Raw genomic sequence first — 20,503 nt, 5'->3', positions numbered from 1 at the left:
CACACACACACACACACACACACTCATGCCGTAAACTATAATTTACAAAATGTTCTCTTCGGCATGGCCTTGTTGGCACCCTGAAACAAGGCTCCTGTCCACACAGGACAGAGAGACACGGGGAACTGTCCAGTCCCAGCCACTCAGAGGCCTGCATCTCAGTCAAGGCTGGGCAGCAGCAGCAGCAGAAGGCCTGTGAGTAGCCGTCGAGCAGTGCTGGTCTGAATAGGTGGTCCCTAGTGCAGTGGCCCACAGCGACCACGGAGGCTCCAAGCAGGTCAGGCCGTGGGAAACGTTAACCAAGCTTTATAAGTGAAAACAGGGCATGGGAGGACTCGTGGGACTCGGTGTGGATGTCCAGGATGCCCCGGATGCTCCGGGCGTCACTGCTCGACAGATTCCGCTTGATGGCCAGGATGGCGTTCAGGTGGTCCTTGCTGGCAAGGAGAGCGTCGGTCAGCCCAGGCCGGCCACTGATACCCGATCCCTCCTCCACCCAGCTTCCCAGACTCTTGGCCACTGCCACGGGGCCCTGAAGATAGTCCCCTGCCAGCCACATTCTAAGCCACACTGACCCTTCCGGTCCTGGAGCATGTCAGCTTTGACACTGGCTGCTCCCCTGGGAATGCTCTTCCCTGAACTCTGCAGGTGAGGCCTTTCTCACCGTTAGGCCTCAGCTAGAATGCCACCTCCCCATGAGCGCCGTCTCAGCTTCCTGCCTATAGTCAGCACCACCTGTGAGTCATAAGCTTGACTACAGCCCTCCTGGCCTTCCTGCTTGTCCTCAGGGGCCTGTAAGGTATGTGAGGGAGGACTGAGACCAGGCTTGTGGCACCTCAATGCTTCTCGGTGGCTGGGACAGAGCCTAGCACCGAGCAGGAATTCACTAAATAACTGTCCGTGGGCCAGGTGAGTGGGTAGACAGGTGGGTGGAGGGATGGTTGAGTAGAGAAATGAGCGAGCAGATGGGGAACTGGGTCCTTCTGAATGGTTATGAGTGAATGGTAATGAGTGGGTGGGTGGGTGGATGGGTGGGTGAGCTGATTGGGTGGATGGACAAATGGATGGTGAGTTATGGTCAGTGGATATGACCCTACCAGCCACAATCCCTTATGTGATACATTATAACTCTAGACTTTATACACCTGTGGCTAGAATCCCATTTTGAAGAGCATTCTCTGCTAACAAACAGGAAGAGCCTGAGATGAAAGCCTGCCCTTAGTAGAGCATGTGGATCGGACCACACTCTTGGTTTAATGGATTTCTTGGTTGTTATTACTTGTAACGGATGTAAAGAATGATATGCTCTAGGTGAGAGGCAAAAAGCTGCTTCTGGAGTGGCCTGGGGAAAAACCTGGCTGATTAAGATGAGTAGGAGGCCAATGCCTGCTGGCAGTACCTTGCCAGAGGCCCCGGTCCTATGTGGACAGAGAAGGCACAGTCCAGGGGTGGAGAATCGCTTGTTATATTGGGGTACCATTGAGAAGATGAAGAATTATGTTCATTTGATTGCCCTCTTGACAGCCAGTGTAACTCCCACCAAACGACCTTTCTTTCCCTGCACGGATCTGGTTAGAAGGTGAGGGAAGGTACTGACAGGACCCACCTGGGAGAGAGACAATTTGACCAGGAGTCTCTGCAATGTCATCCTGCTAAAAAAACACACCCTCCTAAAAAACACGCACCCTAAAAAAACGTGTCCTCAGAGAAGTGGGGGGTGAGCTCATCACCAGCTGGAGCAGGGAGTAGAGTGAGTCGTCTGGCCCCAGCAGCTGGGTTACCCTGGCCTGACCTTCCGATTCGGGGTTGACCAGCACCCACCACCACGGGAGACAGGTCCTCAAGTTTAGCCCACCCTGCAGGACGCTGGAGTGTTGCAGACGCAAGAAATGTGAGTTTACTCACATTTGAATGTGAACATACTTGGGGGGGAGTGGAGAAATGGAGCAAATGAGCATCTTGGAAGAATGGGACATTTGGGTCTTCTTCAATCCCCAACTCCTTGGGATTAGTCTGCTCTTACTTCTAAAGAGATTCTTACCACAGGTGGGAGAGTGATGGCTAGACAGATGTATGAAAGGATGGGTGCTTATGCAGGTGGGTGGGTGAATGTGTGAGTGTGTAGGGAAGTGGGTGGATAGGTAGGTAGATGGATAGGTGAGTTGATTAGAGAGGTGTGTGGACAGGTGGGACGGGTTAGTTAGGAGCCGGGCTGGCTAAGGCGGATGAACTCAACTCAAACATCTATCTAAACTTCCCTCCCATGCCAAATGGCCCAGCCTAATGAGAAACACTGCCCACCCCACCCCCGCGAGGCCATCAGAGGCTGAGTCTCCACTCCCTCAGAGAGGTCACCCGGTTGAGCAACATTAGCCGCAGGCCAAGGTCAGCTCCCCCAGGTCCCTACTCTCTCTGGCCTTGGTTTCCCCTCTGAGTGGATCAGAGTGGGTTAAAGTTCGGGGCTGCCGGCTTGATGGCATCAGCTCTGCCACTATCTAGCTGGGTCCCCAGAGCCCTGCCCTGTAAGCTCTCCAGGTCTGGACTGCACCAGGAGGACCAAAAGGCCTGGCCTCTAGCAGCTCCAGTGAGGCTTGAACCGGTGAGGCTCTGACCAGTGTCTGAGCTCTCCGTGGGCCCTGACCTCCAGTGAGGCTGCCGAGCGGGGCTCTGAGGGGCTCTGCTGACTGTCCAGATGCCACGGCGGCCCATGTTCTCACCTGAAGTCGGGGTACCAGGCGGCGTAAGTGGCCACCTCAATCTTGATGGCGCTGGGGTCTTGCAGACGAATAATCTCAGCCAGTTTGTGGAGGGCGGGGTCCAGCCAGGTGGCATGGGAGCCCTGCAGACACAGGCCTGGATGGTGGGAAGCTGCCCGCCACATGGAGACCCAGTGCCCAGGGGCGGGGTGATGCTTACGTTCTGCATGCAGAAGCTCTGGATAAGCTCGGCACTCTGGTGGATGTGTCCTGCCAGGTGCTGCTGCTGCTCGGCCGTATGGAGGACCAGGCGCCGCTTGCTCAGGCGGATGATGTACTCCTTCACCAGGTGCAGGTGAACCATCTCCATGAGCTCCTGGTGGGCAGCAGCGAGGGGTGGTGAGCTTCGACTGACGAGGACCTCACCACCCCCAGCCATGCCTCCTGGTCCACCTACCCCGAGAGGGGAGGCCAGGGAGAGGCAGGGGCCACCTCCAAGAAGCACATGTGAAGAAGAAAAAAAAGCAGCACCACATGTGTGTATGCATGTGATCAGTGTCAGAGCTGGCCCCACCATCCTGCCAACAGTTACCATCCACGTGTGTGTGTGTGTGTGCACGTGCGCGCTCATATGTGATCTCCTGGGTGTTGGGTTGCCCCACCTACACGAATACTAGCCAAGTGTCCATGTGTGCTTATATGGATGATCACATGGGTGTCAAGCTGACCTGATCGGCCCAGCTATGAGCCCATGTGAGCAGCCACATGGGCACTTGTGGGTAAGTGTCTGGGATAGTGTAAGGCTGTCCCACCTGCCCAATCACCAGCCTCGCACCCATAGGTGCATGTGCTCTTGTGTGTGTGTGGGGGGGGCCTGCCGTACCACTCAGTGCCTGTGTGCATGTGTACATGGTTCATGTGTGCATGTGTATGATCATGTGTGTGCAGGCTGCCCCATACCCAGAATCTTTGTGTGTGCTCATGTGGGTGATCACATGGGTGTCAGGCTGCACCCAGCACCCACGTGTGGGCATGTGCATGTGATCAAGTGGGTGTCTAGCTGCCCGACCACCAGCTCAGTGCTGCTCACCTCCTGGAAGCAGTCCTGCAACTCTGAGAACTCCGGCAACCTCTTGGCCACAGTGGTGAGAATCTGATCCAGGATCTCCATGGGGGCCGCCCAGCGTGTCTGTGAGAACCTCTTGAACAGCGGCTGTGACGGAAGAAACAGGATGTCGGGCCAGGTCAGGGAGGAAGGTCCACCAGTCAGCCACGGATCTCTAGACAGACACCTCCACCCCTCTCCCAGGAGCCAAGGGGGGGTGGGGGTAGCCGGAAAGTTCAGGGAACCTGAGGACTCCCAGGGGTGTCCCAGGGGTGGAGGAGACTCAGGAAGTAGACGCAGCTGTGTGTCCTTCTCCAAGGTCCCCAGCTGGGGTGTAGAGGCCCAGACAGCAGTGGACCTGGCTAGGGGCCTTTCTAGGCTTCTCTTTGTACAAATACATTCCTGCCTGTGCCAAGTCCTTCAGAGTCAAGCCTGGGCCTCCACCACCCACCAGCCTCAAGCTGGGCATCATGTTGTCCACAGACTCCCACCCTGGGCACTCAGATACAAATGGACACAAACAAATGTCGGCAGAAAACACCTCCTCTTCCTTTTGGGACCCTACCTCAGCCCTCTGCCAAAAGAACTGAGAAGGTGCTACAAACTCCTGATGGCTGCCTGGGGGCACAGAGCTCCCGGGCTGAGAGCTGGCGAGAAGGCAGCAGGTGGGCAGAGCATTAACGTGTGTGCAAACTTGAGGCTGGGCTGAAAATGAGGCTAAGGTGTGGACACAGGTTCCCCCTATGTCCCTATATCCGTGCTCCTCCCAGCCCTGGGTGGTCCCTCAGGCCAAGCTCACTCAGGATGCACAGTAGGACTCAAGTCCAGGGACCTCTCTGGCTCCAAGATCACCCACTGTCGCCAGCCTCCCCCCAGCCAGGCCAGCACAGCCCTTTCTCGGCGCAGAACTCCCTCCCAGCCACGCCAAGGAAAAGGGCCCTGGTCACCTTCAGATCTGAGAACAGGTTCTGGAGCAGAGCGTCAAAGCCATGACTCTTAAGCTCATTCAGGGGGCCCAGCACAAGACCGTGGATATGCTGTAGTGTCGGCCACTTCTGCTCCATGGATGTCCTGGAAGGAGGAGCAGGGAGCTCACGCCAGCCCTGTTCCCGCTCCAGCCCCACACCCAGAGACTAGCCCAAGACCGAAGCTTGGTCACAAGATCGCTGCACCCACACTGAGGGTTGTGACAAGGGAAGTACCTCACAGGGACTGGGCACACAGCCCTTGACAATTGTCCCCGCACCAGTTCTGCTCAGTTCCTCACATCTCTGCTGAGGCTGCGCCCACCTCCACCCCACCACCCTCTCCCTCCTCACCTCTCCCCTCTCTTCCCATACCCGGCCTCTGGGCCCCTGGCTACCCTCACCGGAAGGAGAGGCAGTTGTTGATGTTGGCAATGACGTTGGCCTTGTAATTTCTCATCTGTCTGCACCTCTCCAGGAATTCGTCAAAGTCGTGCTGGTAGCTGGCAGACAGGTAGGAGCGCATTTAGGATCAGCCCGCACAGACACCACCTCAGCAGCCCGGCCTCCCCCAGCTAGAAGACAGTTGTCGGGGGAGAGGAAAGCTGTGGTGGGCAGGACCCCAGGGCACAGTGGGTGAATAGGAAGGGGGACAAGCTCCCATTCCCCACGGATGGATGAGTGGATGCACCCTCATTGCAGCTTAAGTGGGTTTTGCTGGAAGCAGGGCTGAACAGAGTCGCAGGGAGAGCGGGAGCTGCAGATGGAGGTGCCCGGGACAGGTCACCTGAGTTTAGTGCCAGGAGGAAGTGAGCAGGGGGAAAGGCAGACAGATACCCTGGAGCAGCAAGGTGGGGCTGATCTTGCTTGGCTGCCCCCCTGGGACACTCACCGCCTGAGGAATCCAGCCAGTTCCATCAGCAGCACCTGACTGGTCTGTATACCCAGCTCCACGGTGATGCCCTCACCCTTGGCTTGGCCCTGAGAGATGATCTGCAGGGGACAGGGGGTGAGCTGGGGAGCAGGACAGGATGGGGGGGGGTGCAATGGCACCTGGCACTGGGCTGCTTGGACCCCATGTGGCAGGGGACAGACTGAGGTACCTGGATGGTGTCGATGGCAAGCTCGCTGTGACAATGGCCATCCAGCCTCTGCGGGGGCACATCCTGGGCCCAGCGCTGGGACTCTAGCTCCAGGGCCCGAGTCATCAGCTCATTCACGGTGGCCTAGGGGTGGGGGACAGGCTGGTCAGAGGGCCTGGCCTCCCAGATAGCACTGAGCCAGCTCCCTGCATAGTCATCCGTGACAGCCTCTCTCCTCTGCCCCCTGCCCAGCTAGGGAGGGCAGCTGAGCAGTGAGGCCTCAGAAGCCAAGGACTCTGGGCCTGGTTACTCTTCACACCTTGCCTGCTGGCACTCAGCTGCCATTGCCCATGCCCTGCCTGTGTCCTGCCAGACCTCTGCCTCACTGCTTGACACTTCAATGCTCGGTCTATTTTCTGCCTGCATCCGGTCTGTCTCCAAGTTCCCCCTGGCTCCAACCCCCGATCCTCCCCTCCCCTCCCCACTGCCTGACAGTACTCACCACCTCATTGGACAGGAACGTGGCTTCTAGCAGCCGGATCTGCCTGGGGGGCAGGAGGCTCCCCAGCCGAACATCCTGCAGCTCTGCTGCCAGTTTGGGGCTGTTGATGATGTCACTGTGGGCAGACAAGCAGAGCCCCCACAGCTCAGTCCTGCAGGCCCAGAACCCAACCCTTCAGCCCCTTACACTGCTTGCTCCCCACACCCCGCACCTGGCTCAGGCTAAACCTGCTGGTCTCGTCCTCCTTCTCCCTCGCCCCCTCTACCCCTAAATCTCCCCTGAAATCCGTACCTCCCACCACCCACGTCCTCATCCCTCCGGTCTCCTCCTTGAGCTCCATGCCTCAGCCCTGACCCTCAGCCGTGCCCCCTCTACCCAGCAGTCAGGGCCACCTTTGAAAAGGCAGTTCTTGAAACTGATGATGGCAACATATGCATACATGTGCTTGACACAATGGATGATGTATGGATTGTGATAAGAGATGTAAGAGCCCCCAATAAAAGTATTTAATTAAAAAAAGAAAAAAAGAGAAGGCAGTTCTGCTATTAGAGCTCCTGGCTTCTCTCCAGGGGATCAAACCCACCTCTCGCCCCACTTGGCCTGAGCACAGCACTCTGCCCCACTGGTCCAGCATCCTGCCAGTCCAGAAAGCAGGCCAGTCTGACAAGAAGGGCAGCCTCTAAGCTGAGGTGTCTTCTCCACTCACTCTGGTGGCACCTCTGCAAGGTCCCAAGCTTGAGGATGCGGGGTGGGGAGGTGGCCCTGTTCTGGCACTTCCTAAGTGCCCAGTCAGGCTGGGGACTTAAGAATGGCCCTTGCTGTGCCCCTGGCTGCAGGGCATCCCTTTGTGGCCCCACTTCTGGTCGGGCTGTTATTGACAGCACCTCCCCAGACACTACCCCTCTGAGGCCCCAGGCTCATTTTGGCCTCAGCTCCCTACTCTGCTCACCCCACTAGATTCTGGACTCAGGGAGACTGAGGTCACGGGGAAAGGAAGTCAGAGGGCCAAGTGCCCAGCACTTCCTGGTGAGTCAGGGCAAGCAAGAAGGAACTTGTCTGGGGATGGGCCATGTCCCCTGGCCCCTGCCTGTGCCCTACTAAACCCTCACCATTCCTCAGTCCTTCTGCCAGCAACTGGCCATCAGCACCAACTGTGCCCATGGCCTGTGTGTGTCCGAGTCACTCCACTTAAACCCTGCTGACCCAACAACGCCAGAGCCTGCTTTCTCCAGACTTGCTCCTGGGCATAGGCTTTTCCAAGGAGTTCAAGTCCCCTTCTTCCACCAATGGGCTGTGAGAATGCATTGGCAAGTGCCAATGTCCGGGTGACTGGGTACAGGGGGGCAGGGAGGACCCTGTTGGGGTCCCCAGTGCCTCCACAGGCCCTATCACCTCTGCCTGGAGAGTTGACTGTGAGGATCCCTGGACTGCTCTGTGCAGCAGGGAGCTTTCTAAAAACCCAAGCGACCTTGTCTGCCACTGGCTTTCCTGCCCGGAAAAATCCAAGCACAGCTCCCAGAATTCCCAGAGGCTGGGCATCCTCTTCAGAGTAAACTGGCCCTAAGACCATGAGACTGTGATACTCTGCCCCCTCGGAGCCAGCAGGGCTCCTGGGCTCCACCTCTGCTTCCTCCTCTCCCTGCCCCTCCTTCTCTCCACTGGTTTCCAGGGCTTCCCAGACTGCATCAAGGCCCCTGCTCTGGGTTCCAGCAGCAAATGCCCTCCCCAGATTGGGGGTTCAAGAAGTACATGAATAAATTATGGGGTCCCTCCCATCCTCAGTGTTTCAGTCTCTGCAGGAGGTGAATGAGGCTGAGTTCCTCTCGAAGACAAGAAAATTAAGAATCCCACGGGCGCAAAAGGCACATCCCAAGCCTGACCTTCGGTTCAGGGCCTGTTCTGAGAATGCTCAGGCCCCGCCCCTTTTGTCTCCAGACCCAGCTTCTTGAGCCTAGTCCTTGCCCCTACACCCGGACCCCTTTACAGGCTCCCTGCCCAGGACGGAGTAATGGTTACACAGTAAGCTGCTGATCACAAGGTCAGCAGTTTGAAACCACCAGCTGTTCTGAGAGAGAAAGATGAGGCTTTCTGCTCCCCTAGAGAATGATAGTCTCCCCCCAAAAATTGTTTTTTAAATGATAGCCTCAGGGGGAACTCACAGCCGCAGTTCTACCCTATTCTATAGGGTCGCTAGGAGTGGGAATCAATCCAACGGCAGGAAGCGAAAGCCGGCTCAGCGCCACGCCACGCCACGCCCCGCCCCGCGAGCCTAGGCCCCGCCCCCGCCGGCTCTCACTTGGGGTAGAGGTTCTGCACCCAGAAGAGCAGCATGTAAGTGTCCCGCTCGCACAACTCGAACTGCGCCATGGCGGCCAGCTGGGCGGCGAAGTACTCGTGGTAGCTCTCGGCGTAGGCGGCCACCACGTGGAACTCGGCGGGGAAGAGCGGCTTGAGCCGCTCCACCACGACCTCCAGGTCCTCCTTCATGGTGCGGCCCAGGTGCAGGAAGGCGGTCTCCGCTTCCGAGGAGCCCTCGGCGCCCTGCCCCGCCGCGCGCGCGCCCAGCCGCTCCTCGGCCGCCTGGGTCACGCCGCGCCGCCACAGCTGCAGCCAGCGCCGCGGGCGGGTGGCCGCCAGCACCGAGGCCTCGGGGTCCGCCGCCGCCGCCAGGCGGTCCTCGCGCTCCTGCTCGGACACCACGGCCAGCGCCTGGCGCAGCCGCTCGGGCGCCGCCTCCAGGGGCCGCCGCAGCACGGCCAGCACCTGGTCGCGCAGCAGCACGTAGAGCGCCTCCACCTTGCTCTGCTGCCGCACCAGCTCCGCCTCGCTGGGGCCCCCCGCCGCCGCCGCCGCCGCCGCCGCCTGCAGCTTGTGCTCCAGCGCCAGCAAAGGGCCCGCCGCCTCCAGCCGTCCGGCCTCCAGGTCCGCCTTCAGCTCCTCCACTAAGGCCAGAGCAGCGGGTTAGTCACGGGGCGCCCACCCACTCGAGGGTACCACCCAGAGGACTGAGACACCCCCTCTGGATCCCCTCCTATCTGTTGGGAGTGCGGGCAGATGAAAGTTGGCTTCCTGTCCTGTCTGCTGGGGGCCAAGAAGTGACCTGTCCACTCTGACCAGCCCCCACCCTACCTGGGGCCCAGCCCACCTGTGGGGAGTGGGCCGCCTGGCACAGTGCTGGCCTTGGGCTGGCCTTGGGGTTCCACGGCCTTGGTGTGCCCCTTGTGCTTCCCCTTCTTCAAAACACGGAACATATGGCCCAGCCCTTTGGACTTCTTCTTCTCCTTCACCGCCTCCTCCTCATCCCTGTCTTGGGCTGCCGCCACCTCCAGGGACAACGCCAGGTCTTCGGAGGAAGCCTCAGACATGGAGGCTTCGGACTCCGCCTCTGACGTGGAGGGCGGCTTCTGGGGGCTTCTGGGGAAGTGGGGCGACTCTGGCACTGCCCGCTCGCCCGGCAGTCCCTGGAAGAAGGTCATCATCTTCAGCATCTCACTGGCTCAGGCCTGCAGAAGGGAGAGGACAGTGGGGTGAGGTCAGTGGCCTCAGCAGAGAGGCTCCAGCGCATGCTACATGGCAAGACTAACCCAGACACCAGGGCTCAGGTGGACCCCAGCAGTATCACTGACTCAGTCCCCCTACCCTTTAAGGCAGCGGTTCTTAACCTGTGGGTCGCCACTCCTTTGGGGGTCAAATAACCCTCTCACAGGGTTGCCCAATTCATAACCATAGCAAAAGGACAGTTATAAAGTAGCAATGAAAATAATTTGATGGTTTGGCGGGGGCGGCGTCACCACCATATGAGGAACTGTCTGAAAGGGTCGTGGCATGAAGAAGGTTGAGAACCCCTGCCCTAAGGCAAGCCTGGGAAGTGGAGATAAGCCCTCCAGATGAGGGGCTGGTCACTTCATGTTGGCAAATCCTTCCTTGGCAGCTCACCCTCTGGGCAGGGCAAAGCGGGATGCAGGCTTCTGGATCCTAACTGATCCCACCCAGCCTGGTCCATGACAGGATCATGGGGGCCCAGAGTCCCACCTGTTCTGCCCACCTGGCTCTGCTCCTGCTCTGTCACACTGGGAGAGAGCAGGTAGTCAGAAGCACAACTGCTCCTGTTGGGACCACAAGGGAAACTGACCTCAGCCTCAGGGCACACTCTCACTGCCATTGGGCCAACTCTGACACGGTGACCCCTCTAAGGCAGGGTAGAACTGCCCCCTGTAGGTTTCTGAGACTATAACTCTATGAGTAGAAAGCCTCATCTTTCCCAAGAAACAGCTGGCTGGTGGTTTCAAACTACTGACCTTGTGGTTGGCAGCCCTCTGTGTAGTTCACTATACCACCAGGGCGCCGCCCCACAAAAACCACAGTACTCGCTCAGACGGGGTCATGCTTCAGGGACCACAAGAGGCTTTGGGTACCCTTTCATGTAACAATGCGACAAGGGGCTTCATAAATCCCAGGACAATTCGGGGGGCTGGGGGGGCAGCAGCTGGAGCCAGAAAGCCCAACCCCCAGGACCCTACCTGGCTTTGACGGAATTTCCAGGGTGCCCAACTGACCCCATCCTCACTCTCACTGGGAGGGCTGTTATTGTCCTCAGCTTACAAACTTGCCCAGAGGCTTAAAATATCCCAAAGGTCAATGGCTTGAACTTGGAACCCAAGTCACCACCTCCGGAGGCCAGCTCAGTCCCTGCCATCAGGAGCTCTACTGTTCCAGAAGCTTTGGCCAGAGAGGCAAGACCTTGTGGGTCAGCCATGGCACCATCTACCTGCCCCGCCTCCCTAGAAATGCACACAGCAAGCCATGCTTCTTGCACGGCAGTGACAGCTGCTTAGCCACTGTCCCAAGAGGCAGTTGAGATGAGCCATGATTTAGATAGGGAAACTGAGGCAGGGTGGGAGCAGCTTGCTTCAGGCACACAGCTCCAGTCTTCTCCACTAGTCAGGCCACCCTGTCGCAGGTGAGTGCCACATGGGGGGGCCTGTTCCTTACCCCACCCCTGTTGGCCTTGCCAGGTAGTCTGGTTAGATCACTGGACCTCAGCTACCTCTTCTACCCCTTCTGGACCAGGGCCCCCCTCGAGGATGGGACAGTAAGTACTCTGGGGAGCCCAAAGCCCCAGGCCCCGCGGGCAGCTGGCCACCTGAAACCTGTGCCCTGCCCTCCCCTTGCCCAGCTAGCTTCCCCTCCCAGCCCTCTCATCTCAGGCCAAGTCAGTACGGAAGGGCTCGGCTCCACCCTGGGCACCCAAACCTCACCTCTGCCTCACCTGACCACCTAGCCTATTCTCCCCTCCCTCCCGGGATGCAGCTTTTCTCCTCCCCCCACAGGGCAGCCTCCTGCAGGTCCTGGCACTGCCTCCCTGCCTCCTCACTAGACAACTGGGGACAGCTGGCCTGCACCTCTCCCAGCACCGGCACCAAGCACCCTACTTCCTTCCCGGCCTCCATGACTGCACCTGGGGCAGCTGGTGACACCACCCATCCCAGTGTCTGCCACGTAGTCGCCCTTTAGTGCATCTGTGGGGACAAGAGGCTGGCAGGAAGAGGCCTCTCAGAGACTGCGGCGCGACAGAATGTCCTCCCAAAGTCTCCCTCTCCCCGCTTTGACTTCTGGCTCTAACAGCCTCTCCCCTCCTGGGTCAGGACTGAAGTCCATGCTCCCGGAGGGTGCTCGGGGACCCGCCGGGATAGGGCACATCAGCTCCCAAATCACTATCCCCAGGTGCCGAGCAGGCAAGTGACGCCCTTAACCACACAACCTGTAGAGGAGGGGGGCACGCCTGAGCTCCCACCGCCCTGCCTTCCCATTACTGTCCAACGGAAGGGAGACGACCACCCCCCTCCCGCCGCCGCCGCCGCAGGTCCCCAATGCCCCTCCTCTTGCCTTCCGCCGGACAAAGCGCGGCCGGGGGTGCCTCCGTTTCCCCACGAGGGACGTTCCCCGGGACCGGGCTGGAGAAGCAGGGTCGGTGGCCCGGGCCGGACGCGCTGCCGCCGGAGGCACTGACTGTGTGGCGGGAGCACTGCTGGCGGGGCAGCTAGGCGCGGCCTGAAATAGTCCCAGCCCCGCCCACCGGCCCGCCCGCCGCCACCGCGGAAAACCCGCGGGCGGCGGCCAAGTCAGTTACCACGCGCGAGCCCGAAGGGAGATGGGCCACGGGGTCACTGCCTCCCCAGCACGGGCGGGGGCTGGGGGCAGAGAGTGCCGGCCTAGCGCCGCATAGGGAAGTGGAACGGGGTGGGGAGGGGACGGCACCCTGAGAGCAAGGTCACCCCAGGATTGGCCCACCCAGGGCCATTGTTCGAAAACAGATCTGATTGGCTGCTCAGGAGGAACCCAGATGACCACCCCACCCCCTCCCCAGGACTCTGCCTCATCACAGGGTGCTTGCCCATTGCAGTATTGTGGGGAGGGGACGGTGAGGTTGGGATGTGAGCGGCTCATCCCTTATAGGGTGCAGGGGACCGTCCCACCTCACAGGCCTTATACACCCACACGGCACCTCCGTGGGTATATGGAGCATGAAGGTGGACTTCCTGGAGGAAGGGCACCCGTAGGGTCTGGACCAAGCACTGTAGCCAGTGGCGCTGTGCTGGCGTATTGTCCAGGGGACATCATCCAGTCCAGTGGACCTAAAGAAACTGAGGCTCAGGGAGCTAAAGTGACCCCAGGGCTGGCAACTGGGACCTCACCTCGGGCCTACAAGAGGCCCACTGAGCACTGCCCATTTCTGGGGAGGCACCCTGGGCCAGGGCAGACTCCAGGGGTGGCATACCCCAAAGAGTTCTGACAGCCAGCTGTATGTGTCTACTACCCTTGAGTAGGCCACATCCTTTTCTGGGCCTCAGTTTCCCATCTCAGCCCCGTTCCCCCTGACCACTAACAACACCCCCTTCCCCAGTGCTTTCTGCCCAGAGATTTCTGCCCCGGAGGGGAGTATCAGGGAGCATCCATCCAGGAATTTCCTGGATGGCTCCACCAGCTGCCTTCCCACAAGGGCCACCTCCGCCCCTTGTCTGCTCCACCTATCACCCCCACCCCACCCCCATCATCCTTTCCACAAGTCTCAATTAGGCAGGAATAAAAGGGTGGGAGGCAGGGGAGTTTGTGGGACTAAAGAACTTCCTCTTCCTCCTACTCAGGGGTGGCCCAGGGCCAGGATTGAGTCTGCCAGGGGTGAATGAGGGGTGGGGGGAGTGGGGGCTTCCATGCCATCACTGGGGGCTTGAGCCAGGGAGGAAGCAGTGAGACAGACCCTATCACCCCTCCTACGACTCCCCTGGGGAGACAACCACCCCCAGCCCCAAGTTTTCTGATGAGCCAACAGAGACTCAGCCCACCAGGAGGGCCAGCTGCCTGCTCTCAGGCATACATGGGGAGAGTAAGGCCAGACCTCAGTTCACCCAGCCTACTGTGCAGACTTGGGGGGCCTGGCGCGCTGCCTCTGTGGTCTCTGCTGGTGCATTGTGCAATCCCCACCTGGCACCCTGCCAGCAGCTCCAGCTCCACACCCAGCCTCAATTGGGAAACTACAGTGGAACCCTAGTTTGCTGGGCCTGTCCAGCTGGGCAGGTTGGAGGCTTCTCAGGACAGACATTGGGCCACCAGCCTATCCCCCGCAGGAGGGAGATGGTGGAGGTGATGTGCTGAGAGCAGAGGCTGGGGCTAGGGGAGGGAGGTTGGAAAAAGAAGATGTCCCCATACCTGGTGTGGCTTCGCTAGCCACTTCCTCTCTCTGGGCACCAGGCAAGGAAGTCCCAAAAGCCCCGGTGTGGCACAAAGAGCCAATCAACAAGAGGATATCTTGTGTCCTTCTCTGCACAGCCAGAGGGGTCAGCCAGGCAATTGCCAGCCCACAGTCTCCAAATACTGGGACGATGTAGGGGAAGCAAAGGCCAATTTTGGTGTTGGAGAAGAATCCTGAAAGTACCATGGACTGTCCAAAGAATAAAGAGATCTGCTTCGGAAGAAATATGGTCAGAATGCCCCTTAGAAGGAGGAGAGTGAGACTTCGTTTCATGTAGTTTGGACGTGTTACCGGGAGAGACCAGGCTCTGGAAAAGAGCATCATGCTTGGTAACATAAAGGGGCAGCCACAAAGAGGAAGGCCCTTGATGAGATGGATGGGCACAGCGGCCCCAACCAGCAGCCCCAACATAACAATTGTGAAGATGGCTCAGGTCTGCCCGGGCACTGGTTGGTTCTGTTGTTGGGCATCTGGTCCCTGTGAGTTGGAACGGATTCGCCTAACAACAAAGGCCAGCCGAGAAATCTATCCTCGCAAGAAATGGACTTCAGGTGCACAATCACGGTGTCCCAGCCACAGCCTGCCTACCCTCCTGAACTGGCAGTGTTAGGCAGATAGGCAGGGATGGGATGTCCATTGACGCATGCCCAAGAGAGCCAAGCATGAAAACAAAGGGCGGCGCACTGCACACGCTCAAAAGCCTAGGTTTTCCTGCGGTGGGCATGGGTGGGCGTTAAACCTGGATGGGCCCACCTGGGCCAGGTGATTGCAATCCAGCCAATGGGGTCGATCTGGGGTCATTCGCCACACCTCCCCCTGCAATCATTGAAAAGGCAGGAGCCAGGGGAAGAGAGGAGAAACTGGAGGAACTGGGGGGAGAACTTGAGAAAGAACTTGGAGCAGAACTTTGGAGGAGAACTTGGGAGAGAGATCTTTGCGTGACGCTGAGCAGTCTCTGCCAGGCTGCATGGTCAGGAGGAATCCCATGGGTGCCGCATAAAACCGGAAACTTCTTTTAACTCTCATTAAACTCACTTGGATCACGAGCCAGGCCCCGGCGTGAATTCTTTCTAGTGCAGAGCCAAGGACCGAGGTGCAGCTCTATCCCGGAAAGAGATCTTACAGCAGCTCCACCAGCCTGGGAAGGACCAAGCAGGAGTAACCTCCACCCCCCACCCCCACCCCACCAGCTCGGTTTCTCAGGGCCTCCTGGCTGAGGACACACCAGGAAGGGTGACCGCCAGCTTTCCTTGGCCTGCAGTCACCCATCTCATCTTTGAAGAAGTTTCGTTCCGTGGCTACTGCGTCATCATCCCTTTTTCATGGAGGCCTGGAGACACAGTGGGTTCCGCGTTGTTCTGCTGACTCCAGGGTCGGCAGTTCAAAACCATCAGTAGCTCCAAGGGACAAAGATCAGGCTTTTTACTCCCTTTAAGATCTATAGTCTAGAAAATCCATAGGGACAGTTGTCCTCTGCCCCTAGGGTCAAATTGAGTCTGAATTAAGTCAATGATTAAGCTTGGTTTTGTTTTGCTCTTTTCACAGATGAGGTCACTGAGGCGCAGACAGACCCAGTCTGCGGTGGAGCTGAGAGCTCTTCCATGAAGCACTAGGCTACTTTGCTTCCCCAGGCAGCTTGAAGTATTTAAGTCAGGCACCAGGAAGAACTTCCCAGCCAGGCAGATTAGGTGCAGAAATGGGAGAATGGAATGACCCTCTACTTGTTTCATCTTTGAGAAAAAAACAAAACAACAACCCCAAAAAAATGCTCTCCCAAACCTTTCAGCGCCTTGTTCAGGCACTTCCTTGAAATCCCCACACCCAGCCCCACCATCGCCCTGCCAGGAGACAGGACACGCCCAGGGCAGGGCATTGGGGTGGATGGTCCCCTTTCAGTCACTCTCAGGACTGTCTTTTTTTTTTTTTAAGAGGGTAGGTAGAGGAGAGCACTCTGGAGCAGGGGCCAGCAAGTGCAAAGGCTGGGCAGGGGGACCACCAGTGGGGAGGGGTTCTTGGCCTTGGTCACAAGGGTAGAGCTGACATTTGGTGGACTCCCCAGGAGAGGAAGGGTATCCCCCCCAACTCTTCTCCCAGCACCTGATGACCACTTCCCCCTGGGCCATGACTTGCACTTCCCAATGGCCTGACCCAGGCTCTGGACACTGACCCTGTCACTTCTAGGGCTGAACCCCTCAGCCCCTGCAATTAGGCTCAGGGTCCCCTCACTCCCTGCCCTGGGCAGACCTGCCTGGGGACTCAGGGGGAGTCTGTTGACCTCCGGATGACCATGTGAGGACCAGGACAGCTACCACCCTACGTGCTTTATTAGCACTTGCTTATGAGCAGCCCCCCCCCCTTCCACTGGCAGGTGGGGAAATGGAGGCCTCTGTGCCAGCAGCGTCCCCAGAGTAAGAAAGACTTCTGAGTTAAACTTCTGAGTTAAACCGGGCAGGAGGGCCTGCCTCCTGCCACCTCAGCTCTCTGCTCTAAAGGGCTTTTCCCAGGCTCTCCCTGCCCCGCCCCCCCACCCCCCCCCCACTCCCCCAAGCTGGCGGTGATGTAAGATGATGAACAAGTTTAACTCCCTTCTGGCTCCAGAGCAGTCCAGAGTCCTTCTCCGAGAGGCCGTGGTTTCCAGGAAAGCAGCTGGTGTAGCTTGGCCCACAGGGGCCTACGTGATGACTGAGTGTGGGGAAATATCCCCAGAAGGAGGCGGTGGGGGGGGGGGGGGAGAGGGAAAGGGCAGATGTCCTAACCCAACAATCTGCCACTTCCCCTAACTCAGGGTATGGCAGGACTTTGAAGGACGCAGGTCCAATGTGGAGGACAGGGGGCTTGGATATGGGGACCTCCTAGGCCCTGGTCAGCATCATCAAGCACACCTGTCTTTAGACACTCCTCGGGGAAAAGATGAGGTTTTCTGCTCCCATAAAAGATGTACAGCCTTGAAAACCTTATATGAAGTCGCTATGGATTGGGATTGAACTGATGGCAGTGACTTTGTTATTGTTTTCATGCGTCCCCCAGAGACTTCCTGTGAGACTTGACAAGTGAGAAGATGGCATCTGGAGGGGCAGAGTAACTCCCTGGAGGTCACGCAACCTGGAAAGTACAGGGCTGGGATTCCAGGCCAGGGCTGTTGGAATCCATCGGCTGAACTTATCAACTGTCACAAGGACTGGGAGGGGCAGTGGGGCAGGAAAACGGGGTGTCAGTCAGCAGAGCCTGGTACACTGTGGGTAAGCAGGATCCCTTACCACAGGGCTAATGCCCAGGGTTCTAAAATTCCATTATTTCGGGTTTCTATTGACCTAAGAACCGCCCCCCCCCCAACACACACACACAGATAGCTATTGACCACCTGTTAACCTTCACAATTTTATTTATTTTATTTTCACAATTTAAAAATACTTTTATTAGGGGCTCTTACATGTCTTATCACAATCCATACATTCATCCAGTGTGTCAAGCACATTTGCACATATGCCACCATCATCATTTTCAAAACATTTGCTCTCCACTCAAGCCCCTGGCATCAGGTCCTCAATTTTCCCCTCCCTCCCCACTACCCCCTCCCTCCTGAACCCCTGATAATTTATAAATTATTATATTGTCATATCTTGCTCTGTCCCACGTCTCCCTTCCCCCACTTTTCTGTTCTATGTCCCCCAGGGAGGAGGTCACATGCAGATCCTTGAAATAGGTTCCCCCTTTCCAACCCACCCTCCCTATGCCCTCTCAGTATCGCCACTCACACCACTGGTCTTGAGGGGATCATCCCCCCTGGCTTCCCTGTGTTTCCAGTTCCCATCTGTACCAGTGTACATCCTCTGGTCTAGTCAGGCTTGCAAGGTAGGATTCGGATCATGACAGTGGGAGGGGGGGCGGGGGAAGGAAGCATTTAGGAACTAGAGGAAAGTTGTATTTTTTTATCGTTGCTACGTTACACCATGACTGTCTCATCTCCTCCCCAAGACTCTTCTGTAAGGGGATGTCCAGTGGCCTACAAATGGGCTTTGGGTCTCCACTCCGCACTCCCCAGCTCATTCACTATAGTAAGATTTTTGTTTTCATGATGCCTGATACCTGATCCCTTGACACCTTGTGATCGCACAGGCTGGTGTGCTTCTTCCATGTGGGCTTTGTTGCTTCTGAGTTAGATGGCCGCTTGTTTACCTTCAAGCCTTTAAGACCCCAGATGCTCTCTTTTGATAGCCGGGCGCCATCAGCTTTCTTTGCCACATTTGCTTATGCACCCATTTGTCTTCAGCGATCATATCAGGGAGGTGAGCACAAAATGATATATTTTTTTTGTTCTTTGATGCCTGATAACTGATCCCTTCAGCACCTTGTGGTCACACAGGCTGGTGTGCTTCTTCCATGTGGGCTTTATTGCTTCTGAGCCAGATGGCCGCTTGTTTACCTTCAAGCCTTTAAGACCCCAGATGCTATCTCTTTTGATAGCTGGGCACCATCAGCTTTCTTCACCACATTTAGTTGTTCACCCACTTTGTCTTCAGCGGTTGTGTCAGGAAGGTGAGCATCATAGAATGCTAATTTAATAGAAGAAAGTATTCTTGCATTGAGGGAGTACTTGAGTGGAGGTCCAATGTCCCCCTGCTACCTTAATACTAACCTTATAAATATATGCACATAGATCTATTTCCCCATCCTCGTGTATAACTATATTTGCATATGTATATGTATTTATCTAGACCTCTATAAATGCCCTCTGCCTCCCAGCTCTTTCCTCTATTTTCTTTTACTTCCCTCCTGTCCCACTATCATGCTCAGTCCCCACCAGGGTTTCAGCAATTCCTCTTAGTTACATTACCCTTGATCATGCCCAACCAGGCCTCCCACACCCTTCTCACCACCAACCCAGATCGCTTGTTGTTCCCTTGTCCCTGGGTTTATTAACACCACTACCTTTCCCCCTCACCCCCCCCCCCCCCCCGTCTCCCATGTCCCCATGGAGCTATCAGTCCCATTGTTTTCTCCAATTGTTCGTCCGGCCTATCTTATTTAGACAGATCTGCAGAGATAGTAGCATGTACAAAAACAAGACAGAGCACAACCAAACAACAATATACAACAAACCAATGACAAAAACACAACAAGAAAGAAAAGCTTGTAGCTAGTTCAAGGATTGTTTGTGGCCTTTAGGAGTATTTTCCAGTCCAGCCTGTTGGGGCACCATGCCCTGGCCCCAAAGTCCACTTTCAGCATTCCCTGGGGACCTCACAGCTCCATTCCCTTGCTGTTCTGTTGCACCCCCTTAATGTTTGCCTCGGTGTGGCAGATCTGATTGGGTGCAATTCCCTCAGTATGTCTCTGGTGTTGTTGCCTGTAGGGCTATGGGTCAGCGAGGGACGTCGTATTTTCACAATTTTAATAATTCACTATGCACTTAAAACTTGTAGCCAGCCTCCTTCTCTGAATGACTTATTAAAACCTGTTTTCTAGGTGAGGGTTTACAGATTAGAACCTCATTTTTGCCTTCAACAACTTCTCAAACCTCCCCATGGCTCGATGGCCTGATTTCGTTCTGTCGCCCACCTTCCTCTGTGGGGCATTATCTTCCCTTGTCCCCAGTGAAAACCTGTCTGTCCTCCAGGCTATTGCTTCCTCTTGCCCCCTTCCTGCCCCTCCTGTCCCGGGTAACCTCCCAATCCTGTTTCTTTTGGTATGAAAGAACCTAAAGAAATCCTTTATAACAGTGCTCTCATCGAACAGCTGTGTCTCGGCGAGTCACTCAGCAGCTTGTTTCCGACCCATGCACAACAAGAGAAAGCACCTGCCAGGCCTGCCCCCTCCTCACAATTGTCCCCAAGCTTCAGCCATGGTTGCAGCCTCAGTGTCCATCCATCTGGTGAGGACTGTCCTCGCTCTCACCACCCCTTCACTTCACCAAGCCTGGTGTCCTCCTCCTCCAGGGACCCATCTCTCCTGACAGCATGTCCAAAGTAGGTGAGACAAGGTCTCGTCATCCTCTCCTCTGGACACTCTGGCCGTACTTCTTCCAAGACAGGTTTGATTTAGCAGTCCTTGGTCCTGTCGAGATTCTTCGCCAGCCCCACAGCTCACTCCGCCTAATATTCTCCAGTTCCCTCCACATCGTGAGATGTTGCACACTTTGATCCTTTAAAAATAAGATGCCATGTCCCATTGTGCAATACCAGAGTTTCTTTCTCTGTCCTTCCACTAAAGAAGGAGCCCTGGTAATGTCAACATCGTGGTTACAAGTTGGTCTGCAACCCTCCCTGTCAGCAATTCAAAACCACCTGCTGCTCCTCAGGAGAAAGGCTGGGCTTCCTACTTCTGTAAGCAATTACAGTCTCAGAACGGAAGAGGGCCACTTCTGCCCTGTCCTCCAGGGTTGCTATGAGTCGGCATCCACTCG

General features: G+C 56.9%; 1 protein-coding gene across 1 annotated transcript; it reads right to left on the bottom strand.

Moving 5' to 3' along the window:
- Window positions 1–290: 290 nt before the first annotated feature.
- On the bottom strand, window positions 291–12,533 carry TNFAIP2 (TNF alpha induced protein 2). The gene is made up of 12 exons (XM_075531368.1): window positions 12,237–12,533; window positions 9,496–9,853; window positions 8,647–9,292; window positions 6,351–6,465; window positions 5,870–5,992; window positions 5,659–5,759; window positions 5,171–5,269; window positions 4,749–4,872; window positions 3,787–3,909; window positions 2,917–3,072; window positions 2,718–2,839; window positions 291–437 (listed from the first exon to the last, which is right to left on the bottom strand). The coding sequence occupies exons 2-12, from the start codon at window positions 9,836–9,838 to the stop codon at window positions 296–298; spliced, it is 2,094 nt and encodes a 697-aa protein (XP_075387483.1). The 5' UTR covers window positions 9,839–9,853; window positions 12,237–12,533; the 3' UTR covers window positions 291–295.
- Between the last annotated feature and the right edge of the window lie 7,970 nt (window positions 12,534–20,503).

Source organism: Tenrec ecaudatus, chromosome 14 (assembly GCF_050624435.1).
Source record: "Tenrec ecaudatus isolate mTenEca1 chromosome 14, mTenEca1.hap1, whole genome shotgun sequence".
Taxonomy (NCBI): Eukaryota; Metazoa; Chordata; class Mammalia; order Afrosoricida; family Tenrecidae; genus Tenrec; species Tenrec ecaudatus.
This window is presented reverse-complemented; position numbering and strand designations above follow the sequence as displayed.